Consider the following 20706-nt stretch of genomic DNA (forward strand, 5'->3'; position numbering starts at 1 on the left):
CAGAGAAACTCTTCAGCAACTCTAAACGGAAACCGGCGGGCCGATCTTGGTCTCAGAGCTGACAAAACTCTCTGGTAAGGCATCTTGAGCGGTCAAATGCTGCTAACGGGACCAGATCGGTCAAAACGGAGGGTTCAAGCAGAGACGGTTATTTTGGTTCAAGCTAGCTACATCGAGGGTAGGTTAGCTTCCTATTTCAAAACAAAAGCACAAATTATATCGTCATGGTTTTCTGTATGTAAAGAGCAACCGGTGATTGGTTGGTCACACTGCAGCTTGAGTAGCGCCGAATTTGTCCTAACAAAATTGTAAACCACAGCTGGTATTTTGACAAATTAACGACACATTGCTGATCTAAACGTCTCCTTTCTCACATAAAAATGTTTGAAATGTCGATAAAGTGATATATTTACAGAGTTTAGAGCTAAAATGAAATCAGCTTCTGATTTCGGCTCGGGTAGGAGGCAGGCTAACACTACCCTTACAGCGTTTAAGCAAAGCTAATTACGGACGATAGGGGCTCTGCCTTGTTACTGCACGCAAAGTCAAAAGGATGGTGTCTATCTGCTGGTCATGGACTCGGGAGTGAGGCAAGACACGGGAAAAAAATGCTGGCCTATCCCTTTAAGTGCTAAACATACAATAACTTGCATATTAAAAAAGAAAATGAAAAGAAAAACATAAAGTGCAGAGCTTTTTGCCTTCTTCACATGTCCAGTCTACACATTTTGGCAAATTACATCAGTAAAAACTATAACCTATCCACACCCCACCCCACCCAACAGAGATGGGTGCTCCAAGGCTATCCCAGTGATGCTTCTCCCTAGCATGAGGACATACAGGTATTCTGTGCTACTGCTTGTGGTCGCCAGGTACTGCACCATGTTTGTTCCAGGCTGAAGAATAAAGAAAAAAAAAACAAGATTCAAAAATTAGTTTGTACAACAGGTTAGGTTCATCTCTACAGGTAATGCTGTATCAGACACTGTATCTGGAGTCTTAGCCCATAGCACATTTCTTTAGGCACATGTAACAGCCATCTCAGGTAGATATAAAATCTGTACACTGGGTACAGTAGCCCATACTGTATGTGCACAGCCAACAAACTATGCATCTCTGCATTTAACCCTTCAAATACCCATCCTGTTGATGCCCATGTGGTAGAAACAAATCATGAACTTTTTTTTTTTCTATAATGTTTTCGAAAATATCTATTTATTCCATTAATTTTTAATCAGGGCCCTATATGAATTCTGGGATAAGGGATTCCTTGATTTTTAGCCAGAAGTCGAAATTAAATATGAATTTTAGACAGGGCAACACACAAACTACTCACCATGCCTTGAGTGTCCATGAGAGGAGACCACCATGTCATTTGCCAGCACTTCTCACCAGTCATACTGGGTTCTGTAGTGGGCAGAGAAAAGAAAGACCACAATAATCTCAAAATAGCAAACCTTATACTCCAACCTAGCACCAACAAGCACTGCTAGCAAAACGTCTCTGCTGCTAGTCACTATGGTGACGTCCGTTACGCACCCCCCCTCCCCCCTCCCTCCACTAACGACAAAGCAAAACAGTTCGAGCGCACATACACACACACACGGCTAACAGAAAACTACACTCACCCTACACTCATAGACTTTGATAGACAGGTATGTGCAGCAGAAGCTGAGTAGGAGGGCTACTAGCACCACCAGATGTCCTGGATGTTAGCCAGTGCTGGTAGCAAGTCTCTTCCTCTTAGCAGCAGCAGCATCGCAAAGGAAAGGTGAGCTAGCTCGATGCTAACTTCGACTAGCGCTAGCAGTTAGCATCCGCTGCTAACACCCACCTCCCAACTCACCACGACGGTCCTCCTGTCAATTAAAACACAAGACTGGAGGCTACCGTCATTTCCTTTCCCTCACGGCCCTGACAATTGCTGCTGCTGCTGCTGCTGTGATGGAAACTATCTTATCAGGTGAAAATAACTAGCTAGCTAGCAAGTTAGCAAGCAGGGAAAAAATGCCTGGCCGCAGAGTGAGGTGAAGTTTTTAAGTAACACTAATTGGCTACCACATTAAACTACCAAACCTGTAGGCTAATAATTATAAGTTTACTTACCAAACACTGTTTTCTGAAGCTGGAGAGTGATTAAGGTGTCGTCCAAATCTCAGCCCAATCTGTTGGGTCGAAATATTTAGGCTAACCCAACCTTGGAGTTTTTACCAGGTAGGCTACCATGTTCAAAACACCCTGATGGGTGGTAGAGGATTATAATCTACAGTTACCAGGAAAGTACATGGTAATATCATTGAAACAATCCATGCTTCCTTTTACAGTACAGTTCCACCTTTCTTACATGGTAACAACTCTGTAAAACTCTGATATCACCCTGATATTTACCTGATAATTATCAGGGAGGTATGGGAGGTTTTGCCAGGTACCATGTTCAAAACTACACAGGATTATAATCTACAGTTACCAGGAAAGTATGTGGTAATATCATTGAAACAAACCACGCTTCCTTTTACAGTACAATTCCACCTTTCTTACAGGGTAACTACTCTGTAAAACTCCAATATTTACCTGATAATTATCAGGTAGATATGGGAGTTTTTGCCAGGTACCATGTTACACACCCTGATGGGGGGCAGAGGATTATAATCTACAGTTACCAGGAAAGTACATGGTAATATCATTGAAACAAACCACGCTTCCTTTTACAGTACAATTCCACTTTTCTTACATGGTAACTACTCTGTAAAACTCTGATATTTACCTGATAATTATCAGGTAGATATGGGAGTTTTTGCCAGGTACCATGTTCAAAATTACACACCCTGATGGGGGGCAGAGGATTATAATCTACAGTTACCAGGAAAGTACATGGTAATATCATTGAAACAAACCACACTTCCTTTTACAGTACAGTTCCACCTTCCTTACAGGGTAATTCATAAGGTTTTACCTGATAATGTAAATTGTAACTACTGGGTAATTAGAAAGTAATTACTTGGTAAATAGTTGCAAGTTATACCCTCACTGTCACTACACAGGTTGACTGGTAATACATAATCTATAATTCCTGGATAAATACCTGGTAGTTTTCCGTATATTTCTAGTAAATACTAGGTAACTAGTTGATATTTACCAGGTAAATATCAGGTAACTACCACGTAAATAAGTGGTAGTTACCAGGTAAGGTAGCGATCATTTTGATTAAATACCTGGTAATTACCAGGTAAATATCTAAGTTATTATCACCCTAACAAAGTCACATATAGACACATTCAGTGGGTTTATAGTCTACAATATGCAATTGCAGGATATCTACCTGGTAATTATTGGGTAAATACAGGTAATTTGTTGGTATTTACCAGATAAATATCCGGTAAATATTTTTAACTACCGGGTTTAAAATCTACAATATACAATTACTGTGTATCTACCAGGAAATTATTGGGTAAATACCTGGTAGTAGTCAGAAAAAATATCTGTAAATACTAGGTAATTACCTTGTAATTACCTAGTAAGTACTTGGTAATTACAATGTAATTGCATTTAATTACCTGGTTATTACCTAGTAAATACATCTTATTACCTGGTAATTGCCTGGTAATTACCGTACTGTAAAAGGAAGCGTTACCTGTATACTTCCTTGTATCCTACAAGCTTTATCCAATGAGGAGAGAGAACGGCATGAAGGGCTGTGTGTGCAGCCAAGGGATGCGCGTGAATGTGGTGATGTAGGGACGAGGACCAATAGATCCATGACGAGGGCGGGGGCTGCTAACTAACGAAGTTAGCCAAAATGACCGGATCGCTTACTTCTACTTTTAAAGTTTTTACAAGAATCCAGATAAAACCATTTGTAATGAACAAATGTTTTTCTCACAGAAATAGACGTGTTTTATTGTTAAAGGATAAAGAATATATACGTAGGTGTTGATATTATTAATAATAATAATAATAATAATAATAATAATGGTTTACATTTAGCGCTTTACTATTTATACCTGATACCCAAAGCGCGTACAGAAACCATCATTCATTCATACCACATTCACATACCACCATGTTGAGAGACTGAAACACTAAGAATAACAAAAATAGGATAACACTTCTCATTATCTGTAATATTGAGGGCAGAAAAAATGTGGTTGAAGTCAGTATCGCAGGAGATATTTATATATTTATATATAGAGAGAAAGATAATGAAATATGACAAATCGATAATAACATATACTACAGTATGGTTGGCTAATGATCATATTGATATGACCTGCTGCTACTGTGGGTTTTTTCTGAACGAGGACATAATTGGAAGTAAACAAGGAGAGGGAAGTGAGAGAGACGTGGACAGAAGTGAACAGAAGTGGCCCCATTTCAACAAGTTCATGGTGAAAGAAAAGTCTCAAGTCAAATACTGAGGGCTGTTATTTGAGTCGTGACTTTGGGACTCTTGCAAAACTGTCATTTCTGATTATTGTGATTCACCATTTCAGTATAACTCACTGAGCAGAGCAGGTTGGTCACAAAGAGTATGAGGAGGAGGAGAGTGGGAATCACACTGTAAAAAAAAATCCTCATCCCTTTCCCTCTTAGTCTCCGGGATGATGGGCCACATGTATCCTCAGCGGAGATGCATGTGTCACAACATGTTTTCTTAGAGCTCAGAATCTCATTCTCACTTTTTATCCACTGTTGAAACTGACACTTTTCAGGAGCGATGATCATTATCAACGCAGCGCTTCTCTCCCCTTTTTACACAATAAAACCTAGAGCAGAATAAATTGAGCTGCTGCACACGATCAGGGGACTAATGGAAACTGTGAGAGTATCAAAGAAGTGAATTGCATTAAACATATTCTGTACAGGAAGTAGCCTAATAATTGCTGGGCTTACTTACTGTAACATACAGTGTGATTTGGGATGTCACGATTATACATTTTCTTGACACGATTATTGTCAGAGAAATAATCACGGAGTTACGATTATCATGATTATTATGCATTAATTAATTTCACAACACTATGAATCGTGTAAAATCAAATACAGTCAAAATATAATTACATTACTCATTATGTTAAAGCAGAAGTAAGCTCACTTACATAGAGTGTTTGGTCCGAAACACGGGTCTGTCAGTCACTCTGCTCTGCTGTAAGCCGAGGAGAAAACTTTCCTTGTATCCTACCTTTATCCAATGAGGAGAGAGAACGGCATAAAGGGGCGGTCCTCTCTGTGTGTGCAGCCAAGGGATGCGCGTGAATGTGGTGACGTAGGGACGAGGGCGGGGACTGCTAACTCCATCGGCTGACAAGAAGTTAGCCAAAATGACCGGATCACTTACTTCTGCTTTAACACAAACATTCCGCTTACTTCTGCTTTAACATAAAATATTTCAAGTATCTATTAATATAGGAACAATTATTAATACCCCCTAGAGGAAATGTTTGAAATATTCAAGTCATAAATTGTCATTTATACCAAATGTTTACGTTTTTTGTTTTCTTTTCTTTTCTTTGAATTACAAATGACACGCTAACATTTAAATTCCTACCAATTCAATGTTACGTTAGTTAAATGGACCAGTATCTGTGCATTTACCTTTATTTTGGCGCACATTATGGTTCCAACATCATCTTTTTTGGAAAGTGACGGTATTTAGGAATCTTTACAATTAATTAATTGTGGCATTTAATACCACGATTAATTGTAAAAACAAGTAATCGTGACATCCCTAAGTGTGATCATTATGCAATCATTTCATTTCATTTATTAGTTTATTTCATAGGGACAGTGCACCACTAATCAACAGAGTTAAAAGAAAAACTGTAAGTGGGCCAGAGTTAGCCAACAAGGCTAGTTTTCATCCGTTGTCCCTGGCCAGATGTTAAAGGCAACCTAAAAGCCAAAAAAAAGGGCAACAATTAAGTACTTTCAAGACACAACTTACATAACAATCTAGTAATCTATCTAGTAGTAAAAGCTCATAATAATAACAAGTAAAACAGGTAAGAAGTCTGACATACAGCATGACAAAAGCTCATGGCATGCAGACATAACATGCAGACAGAGAGAAGAAGAGCGAGAGAAAGCAAGAGAAGAAAGTACGGCTAGAAACACATGCAAATAACACACAGAGCTAAAACATTAGCACAAACAATATCAGACATTACAAGGCAGGACATGAAACGGCATTAGGCAAGAGAACCAAAGCTAACAAACAAGCAAACAAACAGGAACAAAACAAAACAAAAACAGGACATATGATTACAAGCATTGAGAAACAGCACAAATAGCCTCATGATTGATTAGTGATTTACATGATTAGTGATTACATGATTAGTGATTACATGATTGATTATTGATTAACCACTGCTTTAACTGTCTTTTAAAAGAATAGTGAGTGTTTGCTTCTCTAATAGACCCTGGTGTTGAGTTCCAGTCCTGCACTGCTTTTACTGAGAAGGCAGCTTGGCCAAAGACACTTTTTCTCATGGGAACAACACAGTCTCCTCGAGCTGATCCTCTGGTTGCCCTGTCATTGATTGATCTTTGGGTTATGAATGTTTGGAGAGGAGGAGGAGCAATATTGTGCAATATTTTAAAGACCAGGCAGAGATTTGCATACTTTATTAAATTATCCCAACTCAGAAGATCATGCTTTTTTAAAATGAGGCAGTGATGGTGGGAGTTAGGTTTGCGATCTAGGATCTTAAGGCTTTGTTTGTATAGTGTTTCAAGCGGTTTGAGAGTGGTCTTATTTGCTTGTGCAACACTCGTCAAACAGTATGTTAAACGTGAAACAATCATTGCATTTACATAAAGCTTTGCTGCATCCATGGTCATGAAGTTTCTAGTAAATCTTAAATTGGATACACTAAATTTAATCTTATGACAGACTGTCTTCACATGGGATTTAAAGGACAGCTGTTGGTCAATCAGTATGCCAAGATATTTGTGCTTATTTACAATTTGAAGTTTTTCACCCAGTAGAGTTATGTTTGGATCTGGACTCGAAGTTGACTTTTTTGAAAAGAACAGTCCGACTGTTTTACTCGTATTTAATTTGAGGCAAGACTTATTTAGCCATGCTGTGACACCATCCAAAGCCTTGGTAAGTTTTTCTGCGGCCTGTTGTTTTGAGCTGCCATGTGCATATATCACCGTGTCATCAGCATAAAGCTGGGTCTCAACTTCAGGGCATACAGAGGGCAAATCATTTATATACAGACTGAACAAAAGTGGTCCTAAAATGGATCCTTGCGGAACACCAGTTGGACAATTTAGAGCATCGGATAAGTGGTTGTGAACCTTCACATGTTGAATTCTATTGTACAAATATGACTTTATTAACTCAAGGGCTTCGTCTGAGAAGTTAAATGTGGAGAGTTTGGAAATGAGCACTTTATGATTTACAGTATCAAATGCTTTCCTCAAGTCGAGAAAAACAGCCCCAACAACACCTCCCTTGTCCATCATAGATCTTATTTTTTCAAGAAGAAAGCAGTTCGCAGAGTCAGTGGAGTAGTGAGTTCTAAACCCAAATTGCATTGGATGCAATGAAAAGGGGCTGTTATTTAGATGAGATGTAAGCTGTTCAGCTATCCACTTTTCTGCTACTTTAGATATTACAGGTAGAATACTGATTGGCCTGTAGTTAGAAATATCCTGAGGGTCACCTGATTTGTAGATAGGTGTCACAATTGCTGTTTGCCATGCTCTTGGAAATACCCTTTGTGAGATGGACAGATTGATATTTTTTGATATGGGGGAAGCTAATGAGTCCTTCAGGCTCTTAAGCATTGATGTGTCCATTCCGTGGATATCTTTAGCTTTAGACGATTTAAGTGAATTTATGATCATTTTTACTTTGCTCTCTGTGATATGAGCAATTTTAAAAGAGGGCAGACTAGCATTCACTGGAGTGGGATTCACACATAGGTTGGAAAAGGACTGTGCAATCTCTGCAATAGAGCCAGTAAAATATTCATTGAATTCTCTTGCCTGTTCCTCTGGATCTTGTACAAGTTTACCACATACTTTTAATTCTAGTTGCTTACTGCACCTTGGGTGACCAGTCCCTGTCAAATTCTGGATTTGTTTCCATATAAGTTTGGTGTTGCCATTTGCCTCTTTAATGATATTGATAAAGAAGTTAGCTTTAGCTTTTCTTAACTCTTTAGTAACCTTATTTCGTAGTGCTATGAAATTACGTTTGTCATATACCTGTTTAGATTTAAGAACCTGTTTCCATGCACAGTCCCTCTCTTTCATCAGTTTTAGTAAGTCAGAGTTTAGCCATGGCAAAGACCTCTTTTGATTACTTTTGGTTTTGACTTTTTTGGTAAACTTAAGGGCTATCTCCTGAATTTTGTTTAATAATTTACTGCTGTCTTCGTTCGCATTCTGTCCCAGTAGAAAGTCCTCCCAGTTTGTTTGTTGTATAGTATTTTGAAAGTTCTCAAGTTCACCTCTAGGGATCCTAAGCTGCTCAGAAGATGCATAACCACTCTGAAATCGTTTCTTTGAGAGTTTTCTTAAGAAAATGGTTAAATTGTGGTCTGAGAGCCCTGTTACGAAGTTAAAAGTCTTTGTTACTCTCTCTGGTCTATTGCTAAAAATCAGATCGATCTGGGTTTGGGATGAGGTAGTAATTCTGGTAGGCCCATTGATCAATTGGGTGAGGTCAAAGCTATCTGTAATTTGTTTAAGGGATTTCCTACTTTTCTTATCTTGCCAGTGCAATCTGTGCCTCCATACGTTGGAGAGGTTACAGTACATGGGGTGGATTTGACTTAGAAGATCTGTATTCATTTGTCACATGCTGAGTTGCTATACAATAATATTTGTCTGTTGTTTTGTGTTTTTTGGGGAACCGATGTGGATTCATGTTGCCGTGCAGGGATCTATCCAACAACAGACTGGTGGCGATTCCTCCCAATCTCTTTGTCTTACTGGAGGATTTGCTACAACTGTGAGTTTTATTTACACTAATACACTGGGATGTACAGTTCCGTGTTTGAGCGTGCTCATTCAATGAATATTTAATCGACTGTGTCTCTTCATGCTGTCAGAGAGCGACAATGGAGTTCATCAATCTCCAGAAAAACTGCTATTTATGCAACAGTGAAATTATGCAAAACACTCGATAACTTCAATTAAGTGAAGTGTGCTTTCAAGTGAATAAACTGAATTAAGCTGTAATCCTTGAGGTTTCAGCCACAGAGCAGCAAAGCACCATAAACACCAACCCTGTCTCTTTTTGTAGACGCACCTTGTTGACTAATTGTATTACAGTTCCATTGGCTGACTCACATTAAAAGCCACACTGTGTTTCCCCCCAGTTGAACACTTTCAACCTGCAGCAGGGAGGTCATGTTTGTTTAGCAATAACGTAATAAATCTCTGATGTGGTGTTACAGTAAGAGAGGAAAACAGTGAAGCTGATGTCAATGAGATCATCTTGATGACAACTCAGGCAAAACTATAGAGATTAAAAAAAAAAAAGTATGTATGTATTGAATGAAGTTGTGATTTCATAAAAATCTTAATGGTTATAAGTCGGTGTCCAATTATAAACCAATACTGTGGTCAGATGAAAACAGGATGCTCTTGAAAGAATAATAAGCAAGGACACATCTTCAAAGCATACAAGAGGTAAAATCCTCATCCTATTACAGTTTTTCTCGATTGCTAAGACACATTTCTCGAAAGCTTCTCTCATTTTCTCTAAACTGTGAACACAAACCCCAATTTTCAAGCTACATTCACAAAACCTCAGACTCTTCTTGCAAAACCAAACTTTCACCTCAAAACAGTTCAATCTGTGCCCAAAACTGAACTATGTTGTCAAATTGTGCCCCGAGTCAATCAAAATTAAAAACACTACTGAGCAGTCACTAAACACTACATATAAAAATAGAAAACACAATGCTCAGCACATGAAGCTGTAGAAATAAATGTTTATCGTTCACTGTGGGCTAAATGCATGTTGCAAAACAAAAAACCTGTGCATTTACACTGTAGCACTTCTCTCCTTCCCTTTCTTTCACCAGCCTCCTTCCCTCTCCACATCCATTTCATCCCCTTTTCCTTCCTTCTTCTTTTTTCTTCCCAGTTCATCCCTCCCTCCCTCCCTCATCCTTTCTTCCTTCACCCTGTCGTCTCTCATCTTCTCCTCTTGCAAAACAAAAAACCTGTGCATTTAGCACTTGTACATGGTAAAAAAAAAAAAGAAGTACAAAAACCAGAAATCTTGTGCATTTACACGTAGCACTTGTACAGTACAAAGACAAACAGAAATCTTGTGCATTTAGCACTTGTATACAGTAAGCCTACGTAAAAATAAAGTACAAAAATATAGAAATGAGAAGTGCATAACTCAGCCACAGCATCATTTCTCTGTACTGGATCAGGCCACAGGACTTCATCCTGAACTGGCTTACAGTATATGTGCCCTCACATCATTGGACACAAGTGTTATCAATTTTGAGTTGTTGTGTTCAACCGGTGAAACTTGTGCTTTACTTGTGTTTGACTTTTGCCACCTGTGCTCAGCATTATGCAACACAGGTGCATCACAATGAAAATGTGTTGGTAAGATGTGTCTAAACAGGTGAAAAGTGCGGATGGTTTTGCCAAAAGAAGTGACTGATTCAATCAGTGGGTTCAGGCAACTGAGAATTTGGTTCAGACAATAGGGTTTAGTGTTTTAGCAATTGAGAAAAACTTAAATCAACTGTGCTGCTTTGTGCGTAATACATTGTATTGATTTTCATGTTACATAATTGATTTTAATCACTTAGTTTCTTCTTTATATTTCCCTAGGAACATATCATATAATCCCATCGAGGAGCTCCAAGTTGACCACTTTGACAAGTTGCATAAACTCAAGTCATTGTAAGTATCCCCTTTCCTAATGCCGGATGACACGTCCTGTGGTGCATTTGGGGGGGGAAAAAACTAGGTCTGTGTTGAAAAGAAAAAAGAGGCATTTGTAGAGCCCTTGTGTCTCTGCCATGTGTAAAGGTGCAGGAGAGGGGCTAAACAGATGACAAAGTGGGATAATGAAAATGAAAAACAGCCTTGACAAGCTGGAGGGAGGCCATTATTCTGTCAGCACTGATCACAGCCTCTGTGTGTTGCCTGAATATGATGTGGTTAATGTGCACTTTCTTTTGAGAGTTCCCACAAAAGTCAAAAGTCTGAAAAAGAGAAAATGTTTGTGAAAATGTTTCTCACTAAAAGCAAAAAGGCTGTTTGAACATTTTTGTAATTATAAACCATTAACCTGTGTGTCATCTAAGACAAAAAAAATCAGTATGTGTTTATTATTCTGCAGGAGCATAGAGGGGATCGAGATTGGAAACATACAGCGACGGATGTTTGAACCTCTCAAATACCTGACTCATATGTAAGTGCTCAATGTTTATACTGCGAATCCACATGATGTCGTCTGGACTCATAAACGTACACCATAAGGCCACTCACGTATCTCAAGCAGGCCTTATCGGTACTGTCAGGCTTCTCCTCCAGCTGGGAGATGAGTAAGTCAGGCTTAGTGTAATCCATTTACTGTGTGCAGCTCGAGATACACCCATGCAGTTTTCTGGATAGGATGCAACAGAGGGAGAGAAAATTCCTTTTCAACTTCTACTACAATCGTAGAAGCTCTTCAAGGGTTTTTTTTTTTTTCCAATAACGAACAGCTAAATGGAAATACTGTTCACCAGTTATTCATCCAGGTTTTGAAATACAATGCATGCGCCTCTTCCTCCACACATCGGGGCCGAACTGAATTTGAATTGAATTGAATCATTTATTTGTGTGAATCATTAAAATATTTATAACATTGAAAATTTTCAAAAGCAACACCTCGTTACAGAAACAGTTGGGAAACAGTCCCTGTGGATAATACACGTGTTTTTGGAGATGTCAGTACTGTCAATTGATCTACAATACCGCTTTGGCTTTTCAATGGATTGCTGTGAAGTTTTGTATTATTATTCAGTTCAGCAGGTCATGATTTTATACGTGAATTTAATACCTAGTATGTTAATGATATGTTAATTTTGCAAGGGAGAGAAACAGGAATCAATAGATGTTTATACAGCGAATCATCAAACGCACTATTTGCTCAGTTAAAGTTGTTGAAATTCAATGCACTAGCAGATTGGTATTCAACAAATCATGTACAAAGCTTGTTGCAAAAAGGTCTCGTCCAACATCTGGGAAAAAAAAGAACTATAACTTAGAAAACGATATTTAAAAAAAACAGGGACAGGAACAAATTGAAGGAACGTGTAGTTCAGTGAAATGAATTAGTGGATGGAGGAATCTCAACTAAGAAAACAATCATCATTAAAAGAAGAGGAGCGTGAGATAATGTGAAAAGTGTTAATTGAGTTTTGTTCTGTTCTGTTTTGTTGAGACAGATCATTCGTTTTGTGAACTTCTTTAATGTTATAAAAAGAACTGTAAGTAACAGAGAGGTGTGAGTGTCTGCGTGGACTTGCTGCTATGCCTTATAATTACAGTATTGTTAAAGACATTGTGACAGATTGTTTGAGAGTATTCTTCTTCCTGCTTCTTCTCAGTCAAGATTTAACCGTTTATGTTGATTATTAACAACAATAATAACATATTTTGTTTATATAGCGCTTTTCATGATACTCAAAGAAACTTAACATGATCATATTAAAGCAAACACACACCAACAAAAGAAAACACCATTATGGCTGTTATATGGCTGGGTGGATGAATTAAATAATCTTGTCACCCATTTATAGATCGAAAAATCTACCACCATAAGGAAATATATCTCTGGTTTGTTTTAGGTTCACTTTCCTCTTATGATGCTCCCCCACAGCTGTCACAATTTGTAAAGAGACCCCCTAACACAGTGTGTGTGTAACACATCCTCTCCCTTCTCTTTTCCTTAACCCGAGCCTCTGTCTTAATCCGCTGTCACAGCTACTTCAAGAAGTTCCAGTACTGCGGCTACGCTCCACACGTGCGCAGCTGCAAACCGAACACCGACGGCATCTCATCCTTTGAGGATCTGCTGGCCAACATCGTGCTGAGGGTCTTCGTCTGGGTGGTGTCCGCCACCACGTGCTTCGGCAACATCTTCGTCATCTGCATGCGCTCGTACATCCGCTCAGAGAACAAGCTGCACGCCATGTGCATCATCTCCCTCTGCTGTAAGTCACTGCAAGTAAGCGGGTTAGCGGCTGGTAAAAAACAAACATAACATCACAGCAACTAGCTTTTTATTTGTAACATATCATATATACACTGTATATACTTACAGTGAATAGTATTTACTTCCCAGTAACACATGTTTTGTTTTGTTTTCAAGCTAAGACAAATTGATGGCTGCTTGCCTAATGAACTCTGGTTCACAGTTTACCACATTTATATTTACCACTTCGTTATTTATATGCCCGACTTTAATCTTTTGAAGTGGAAATAACAAATTACTCAAAGTACTCAAGTTCCAGACTTGTGCAGTAAACAGGCCTGAAAACTCGGTTGGAAATCTGAAATTAGTGCCCACCCAGTGTGCTTATCAATGTGTTTCATCAAGACTGGTTTCATTTTACACACACTGTTAGACACCCTCATAAATACTAAATATACAACTAACAAAATCTAATTTCAAAAATGTAATATCTGCCATCTAAATACAAGGATTCACATACAGCAAGGAATTATTCACAAACCAAAATTGACACAAATTACAGTAACTACTCGAGCACAACGGTCCAGGAAGGTCGATGGCTGATTAGATTAGATGTATTTTCACTTTCTCATCTGCCAAGATAACAGAGGATATCCCTCAGATACAGCCCACAGCGTCTTTCTATCACTTTGACTCACATACAGTGTGATCTGAAGGAAAGAGGCTCAGAAGATTTCACAGGTCAGAATTATTTACTTAAAGATTTATACACAACAAGGAGGAAGAGGTGAGCAACACAGCGTACAATCAGGGCCGGCCCTGTACATCTGGGGGCCCTAAGCAGGATAAAATTGGGGGCCCTGCCTCACAGTGTATATGTGCGATCAAATATTCATAAAACCAGCTACCGTATGCAACCCTTGCATATTTTATTGTACCTCTATCAACATGATGGCGAGCAGATATTTTATTACTAATTAGAGTCACTGAAACACTTCAAGCTGTCTAATTGCACTTGTCATTTTTTCTTCTACTTTGTTTTTGTCTGAATGTTAATGTTAATATTGTGAATGGCAATAGCTGGCTCCAAACCTGCAGTATTAAATCACTACTTTTGATGTAGCAGAAAGATAAAAGATTCTACAAAAGATTACAGTTTGAACAGATTTATTTTCTTTAAATTATCTGTACAGCTAAATTCTAGAACCCTTAAAACAAAACTTCAGTTGAGAAGAAGATAGAGGATGTTGGTTGGTCAGCAGCATCATCAGCAGTAACCATTGGAGCTGTGGAGAAGATTAGTAGATTTTTTTAGCCACTTGTGTACACACAATTTAATTTTCCAACAGAGATAAACATATTGTGGCAACATGACATGTCTAATCAGCCATTAATAAATGGGTGATTGATCCTTTATCCCCTCACAGGAAAACAGCTGTTATCTTTTCACTGTAAACAGACCTTAAAATCAGCCAGGACATGTGAACTACAGCAGGCTACATGTAGCAGCTAGCCAGCTAAGTGAGCTAACACAAGCACCGACATGTTTTTCGGCTAAACGTTCATCTGGTAAACATAACATTAATTAGCCTTACCTTGTCCTTGTTTTTTTTTCATCCTCGGCCTTCTTCTTTTTCCTATTTTCTGCACCTGACGGATATATCCTTTTGGACATCGTCGCTGTCCAAAAGCCAATCACCTCCTCGCAAATCGCGATCTCAGTGAGTGAGGGTGGGAGGGGGCCAGGGGGGAGAGAAGGGGAAGGGGTGGTGCGCTCGTTACCGGACAACGGCCACAGTCTGCGTTACGTTTACGTATGCGTGTCACGGTCATTGTTGCCAGTTGGGTCAAGGGTTACACGTTGCCGTTGTCAGAGACGGTTAGACAAATGATTGAGCAAAGTTTGGGGGCCCCCTAGTGGCTGCGGGGCCCTAAGCAGCTGCTTAGTTCGCTTATAGGGAGGGCCGGCTCTGCGTACAATACATGAATCAGACTTAAACCCCAGCGGCTCCTGAACTTATTTGTCCAACAGATCGAATGTAACGGTGATGTCACACAGCTGCAACACACACTTCATATATAGTATGTGTGAAAGCTATTGAGTATAGTCACATTTCCTTATTCCCATTCAACCATTCACGTTTGTCTACACCTGTCTTTTGGTAGATTTCTGTACATTTTACTTTTTCCCATCCTTATCTATAAGACCTTGGTCTTCATAGCTACAGAGGGTGAATATGGACGCCATTTTTCTTCATAAAATCTAAAGAGTGAGTGAGCCATCTTATTGGTGTGTTAGTGTGAGACAGGAAAATATATGTGTATCTAACATTTATATTTGATCTACTGTAGAACCTGCATAATTAAAAAGTTGGGAAATATGACACAATGCCTGTAGACATGGCCATAAGTCACTCAAAACTTTCTGTTTAAAGTTAAATACAGCAAGCAGTTCAACCATTTTTTTTTCCTTCTAAACTTTCTAAACTTTCAAACACAGACTTCAGATCAGACGCTGGCACTCTGGCTCCTATTTATATAACGTGAGGACACTGACAAGTTCAAACATGACTGACAGCGTAGGACTTTGCTATAATAGAGTATATTTTCTCCTGTGATCAAAACAGTGGATGGTCTAACACATCCACAGACAATGTGTTCTTCTTACTAAAAGCTCTGAGGACTTCTGAGAAATGTGGTGGAGCAGAAGCCAAACTTTCCAAAAAATAAAATCCTCAAGTGAAGATTCAGTTACTCAAAAAATATACTTATAGTACTTAATGCGCTTTGTTAGTGTTGTAGATGTTCAACGCAAATGCATTTCCTTATAGTGGAATGATATCAGCAAAGCAGCGAGGTGTTTGGATGTGTCACCTTATCTGTGATAGGAGATGTCAGTCAGAAAGAGCCGGGAGTGAAAACAGATTTTGAAGCTCTTTAGGAAATAGAGCGACATGGAAGACGAGGCTCTGGAGTTTGTTGGGTTGAAATGTACGAACAGTTGATAAATACGATGTGTGTATTCTCGTGGAAAGACAGGAAATTACTGAAGCACTGATGCCAAACAGATAAAAGTTTGATATGAGATGGAGCCACTGAGGTTAAAAGGGAAACATGCCACATTCCTACATGTGACATGTTGGCTTCTGATTGGCAGACACTCTGCGTCCTATCCCATATCCCATGATATTACAAGTCAGATGAGGAGAGGACTTCCTGATTGAGAGAGTACAAAGCAGGCAAACTCAATTAAAAAAGGACCTCCAGAGTGCTGGAGGTCATTATAGGTAAAGCTAATGGTTTATGGTGATGATCACAAAGACAGGATGGAATCTGACTTTCAAGTGCACAGAGCAGGAAAACATAAAAGCACAGAACATACAGTAACACATCTCCATATGCTTGTGATGGACCTCCACATCTATAAATGAAATACAAGAGATCCTATATGTAGGCTACTTTCTACAAGGCTGAGAGCTGCTGAGATCAAAAAGCTCCGAATATGCAAAGCAGAACTCCTATGTTAGGGTGATTTCTGCTCTTATTCCTGCTGCATCCACGACGAAAGCCAAAATCCGCAACATCTCATTTTTCATTATGCTTTATGTCTTTAGGGCTCACTTGCTTATTACACCAACCTTTAAAAGTTTATAACCAGAATGTCAGTGGGGTCTTAACTTTTGTAGCACAGACAAAAACAGATCTTATGGTAATTAACACTTAGCGACGTGACCAAGATATTTGTAATTCTATGCTTCTTTTTAACAACATCGGATTATATCCCTCTCATGAAAGCAGGGCGTGCTTGCATGTTGCTTTTAATCCTGTTATTAAAGGAGTGGAGCAGAGCTGAGCCAGGAAAGAGAGATGAGTCATGAACAATACAGAGAGATGGATGGACAGAGTTGGATTCACTGTTATTGCGGTTCTTGAGCTGATTCTTCCTGAGTTGTAAATGGTCATTTCATATTTTTATATCACTCGCATCATTTGACATAATTATCCTCCATTATGCTCTTCCCCCCCTCCATCCAACCATTTCTTTCCAGAGATCTTCTCTATTGGTAATTGCTGATATCCTTTTTCGTAGTATCCATGCAACTGAGCCCCTCTGCCCTGAGATGTGACTTTGAGGTCAACTTTAATCTTTTATGAGTTGAAGTGCTTATGGGAATTTGACGTTAAAGGATGTAGAATCATTATATAAATATATGATATAGAATAAAATGGTAGGAGAAAAAGACAAGATTGAAAACAGCAAAATTGTAACAGCTGTCTGAGAACAAAGCTTTCCATTCACAACATTCACTTGTATGAAAACATACTGTGAGTCCCTAATGATGATATGCACAGAAAAATTAAAAATGCTCTTGATGATCAATACCTCACATATCAAGGGAATGACTCTCAGGGGGATTTGACTTTTTAAAGATCTTAATCTATACTATATACATAAGGCCACATTGATATATGACTCACAACTTCTAATCAATTCGTCTTCCTTAGGTCCAACTGGACTTATGTCCCTGTGCGATGAAATTCACCTGAGGCGCTCCTGATATATTCCTAATGCAGTCAGAATAATGGGCTAGTTCAAGGTCACCATAAGATCAAAAGGGCCTGAGTGTGAATTGAGCTGTGACAGTTTGCAGTAACCCTGCATATACGTATGATTCTGCCACATCAATTTTGTGCTAATAAAGACTTGTATTTCCTCCATTTGTGGGCATAACAGCAAAATTGTGAGAGTGTGTGTGGGCTCTTTCTCTCTGCGCTGTCATTTGCTTCTCTTTGTATCACGTCTTGTCTTCTATAGGACTTAGCATGCCGACTAACGAGCCTATGCCCTGCCAGCCCCTCTGCTGCTCACAGGGTGTATCAGAACCTTTTGTATCTTGCATTGTAAACATAATGAAGACTGATGGCATGCAAACACATTCAGCAGCAGAGGAAACCTCCAAATAGCCTCTTTGAAGAACATGATACAGCATGTATCAATGCAAGAGGTTTAATGTTATAACATAAAAGTTAGCTCTTATGATACCCAGATAGGCCTACACATCACAGGCATCAGTGTGCAAAGCTGCAGATGCAAACTTTCTGTGCATCCATCATTCATACATCTGGTCCCTGTTATGTAATCATCTATGACTCACTGTTACATATTCAATCTTATATTTCTACATCTACAGAATACTACCACCAAGGCCACTGATTATTATGGTTGAGCTGTTTTGCAGATTCGCAGATCAAATGGCTTTTTTCACTTATGATATTAGCAATTAAGTTTCATTTCATCTACTATATTCTATATAACCAGCTTGAAAAACTGCCGTTACATACTATTTTTATTCCTCAAATGTGCAAATAACAACCATGGCCAGAGGCTTTAGGTTTAAAATCTGTTGGTACGTTGGTTTGTCGGTCCATTCCTGTGAGGGATTTCTCAGTAACACGTTGGAGGATTTTTTCCAAATCTGGCACTGATTAAATTTTAGAAATGTATTCTTGGCCTACCCAAGAATTAAATACACAGAACGTATTATGAAATTCCTTAAAACTCTTCACTGTATATTATATGAATCTGGACAGACATGGATGTAAACTGCAGTTTTCACAGGCTGTAGCTAATTCCAGATGCGTCTTATGTCATGTGCTTGTTTTTTTGTTGTACTTTCAACAAAGCCTGATGCTCTGTGCACCTCTTTGCATTTATTTACTTTGTTCTATTGGTCTTAATACAGAACACATGGAGGAGTGGCTGAGCTGTTTGTCCTTGGTTTCATTTTCCAGGCTGAATGGCTTCTACTATCTGTCTTTGTGTCATCATTGATCATTTATGTAAGGCCTTTCATGTTGGGCCATTTGTCTGCGTGGTTTGATTCTGCTGTCACTTCCAAGAAATCACTGGTTTTCAAAGGCGGGTCTGTGTGCAAAAAATTGCACACAGACTGCCTGCTCTCTCAAGGAAATCACTGGTTTCCTTGAGAGAGCAGGCAGTCTGTGTGTGTTTTTCGTAGTGTTCAAATGAGTTTCTGTGCTCACTTGTTGAATTAATGAGCCAAGACGAGGGAGGAAACACTCCGAAGTTTGTTTCACCTTTCACCGCACTTCAAGTCTGGATGCATCTGGAAAGTCAGATGTTTAATTTCACTTATAAATCTTCAAAATGTCCTCTTTTTTTTTGGCCTGCAGGTGCAGATGGGCTGATGGGCGTCTACCTCTTCATGATCGGTGCGTACGACCTGAAGTTTCGGGGCGAGTACAACCGGCACGCCCAGGCCTGGATGGACAGCAGCCAGTGTCAGGTCATTGGCTCGTTGGCCATGCTGTCCACTGAAGTGTCCGTCCTGCTCCTCACGTATCTCACCCTGGAGAAATACATCTGCATCGTCTACCCTTTCCAGTACTTGACACCTGGCTGGAAACGAACTGTTACCATCCTGCTTGGGATTTGGGTGTTCGGCTTCATTATTGCCTTCCTGCCACTGGCCTGCAAGGGGGTGTTTCGTAACTTCTATGGGACCAATGGTGTTTGCTTCCCGCTGCACTCGGAGCAGCCGGAGACGCTATGGGCTCATGTTTATTCCATAATTATTTTCCTAGGTAGGTGATTTGTACTTTCAATAGACCCGACTCCCCAGAGCTTTTTTTTGTTGTTGATTTCATTGTGTTGAAAAAGACATTATCTACTGGATGTATTTGTATTTATTTGCATATAAGAAATGCACATCCACAGGTCAAATAGACACTTTTGCAGTTGTTTAAAAAAAAAAAAAAAAAAAAGGAAACATGAACTAACCAAATATCTCTCTGTTTAGGTCTGAACCTGGTGGCATTCCTCATCATCGTCCTATCCTATGCAAGCATGTTTTATAACATCCAGAGAACAGGCACTCAGACCACAAAATACAGCAACCACATCAAGAAAGAAGTGACCATCGCCAAGAGGTTCTTCTCCATCGTCATCACCGACTCCCTCTGCTGGATCCCCATTTTCATCCTGAAGATCCTGTCACTGCTGCAGGTGGAGATTCCCGGTATAGTAGAAGTGCTATAACCATTTAAAGGAATACTCCACTGAAAGTTTACATGAAGAGCATCAGTTGTGCTCCCTCTGTGTCTACAGTAGTCTGTTTCTTCACAGAGGACAGCTTCAGGGTTGTACCTGCTGTAGAAAGCACTCAACATGACCCCGACTGGAACAAATCAGGATGCTTGATATAGTTTGACATATCCGTTTGCTACAGCTCAGCTTTGGAGCTGCATTTGGGCTCCCCTGCCTCTGAAAAAAAACATAGCAAAGAACTGGAAAAATCTATATTTTCTGTGGTGTATTCCTTGAAGCATTCTATCGACTGTGTATCATTTAATCTTCCAGCAGCCTGAGCTCCATTAAGTGCAGTTCACATGGTTAAATTGTTTTGGTTTTTTTTCAGAACACCTCTGATACTGTAGAAAGAGCATTAACCCGTAGCCACCTCATTGAAGTTTGCACTGTATACTCAGATGACCATTTGTTGATGTGCAGA

The 20706-nt window shown here is 39.3% G+C and overlaps 1 protein-coding gene across 2 annotated transcripts in view; it reads left to right on the top strand.

Annotated features, from left to right (window-relative positions):
- rxfp1 (relaxin family peptide receptor 1) overlaps positions 1–20706 on the top strand; it is a 111994-nt gene that overhangs the window by 90149 nt on the left and 1139 nt on the right. The window contains exons 12-17 of one of the 2 annotated variants that reach the window (XM_085789144.1): positions 8894–8965; positions 10819–10890; positions 11333–11404; positions 12964–13193; positions 19370–19780; positions 19996–20201. In XM_085789144.1, coding sequence (XP_085645270.1) covers positions 8894–8965; positions 10819–10890; positions 11333–11404; positions 12964–13193; positions 19370–19780; positions 19996–20201 — 1063 coding nt within the window. Of the gene's footprint in view, positions 1–8893; positions 8966–10818; positions 10891–11332; positions 11405–12963; positions 13194–19369; positions 19781–19995; positions 20215–20706 lie in introns of both variants that reach the window. The other variant, XM_085789143.1, reaches the window with a different exon arrangement.

Source organism: Trachurus japonicus, chromosome 10, assembly GCF_045865225.1.
Source record: "Trachurus japonicus isolate A0001 chromosome 10, Traja_1.0".
NCBI lineage: Eukaryota > Metazoa > Chordata > Actinopteri > Carangiformes > Carangidae > Trachurus > Trachurus japonicus.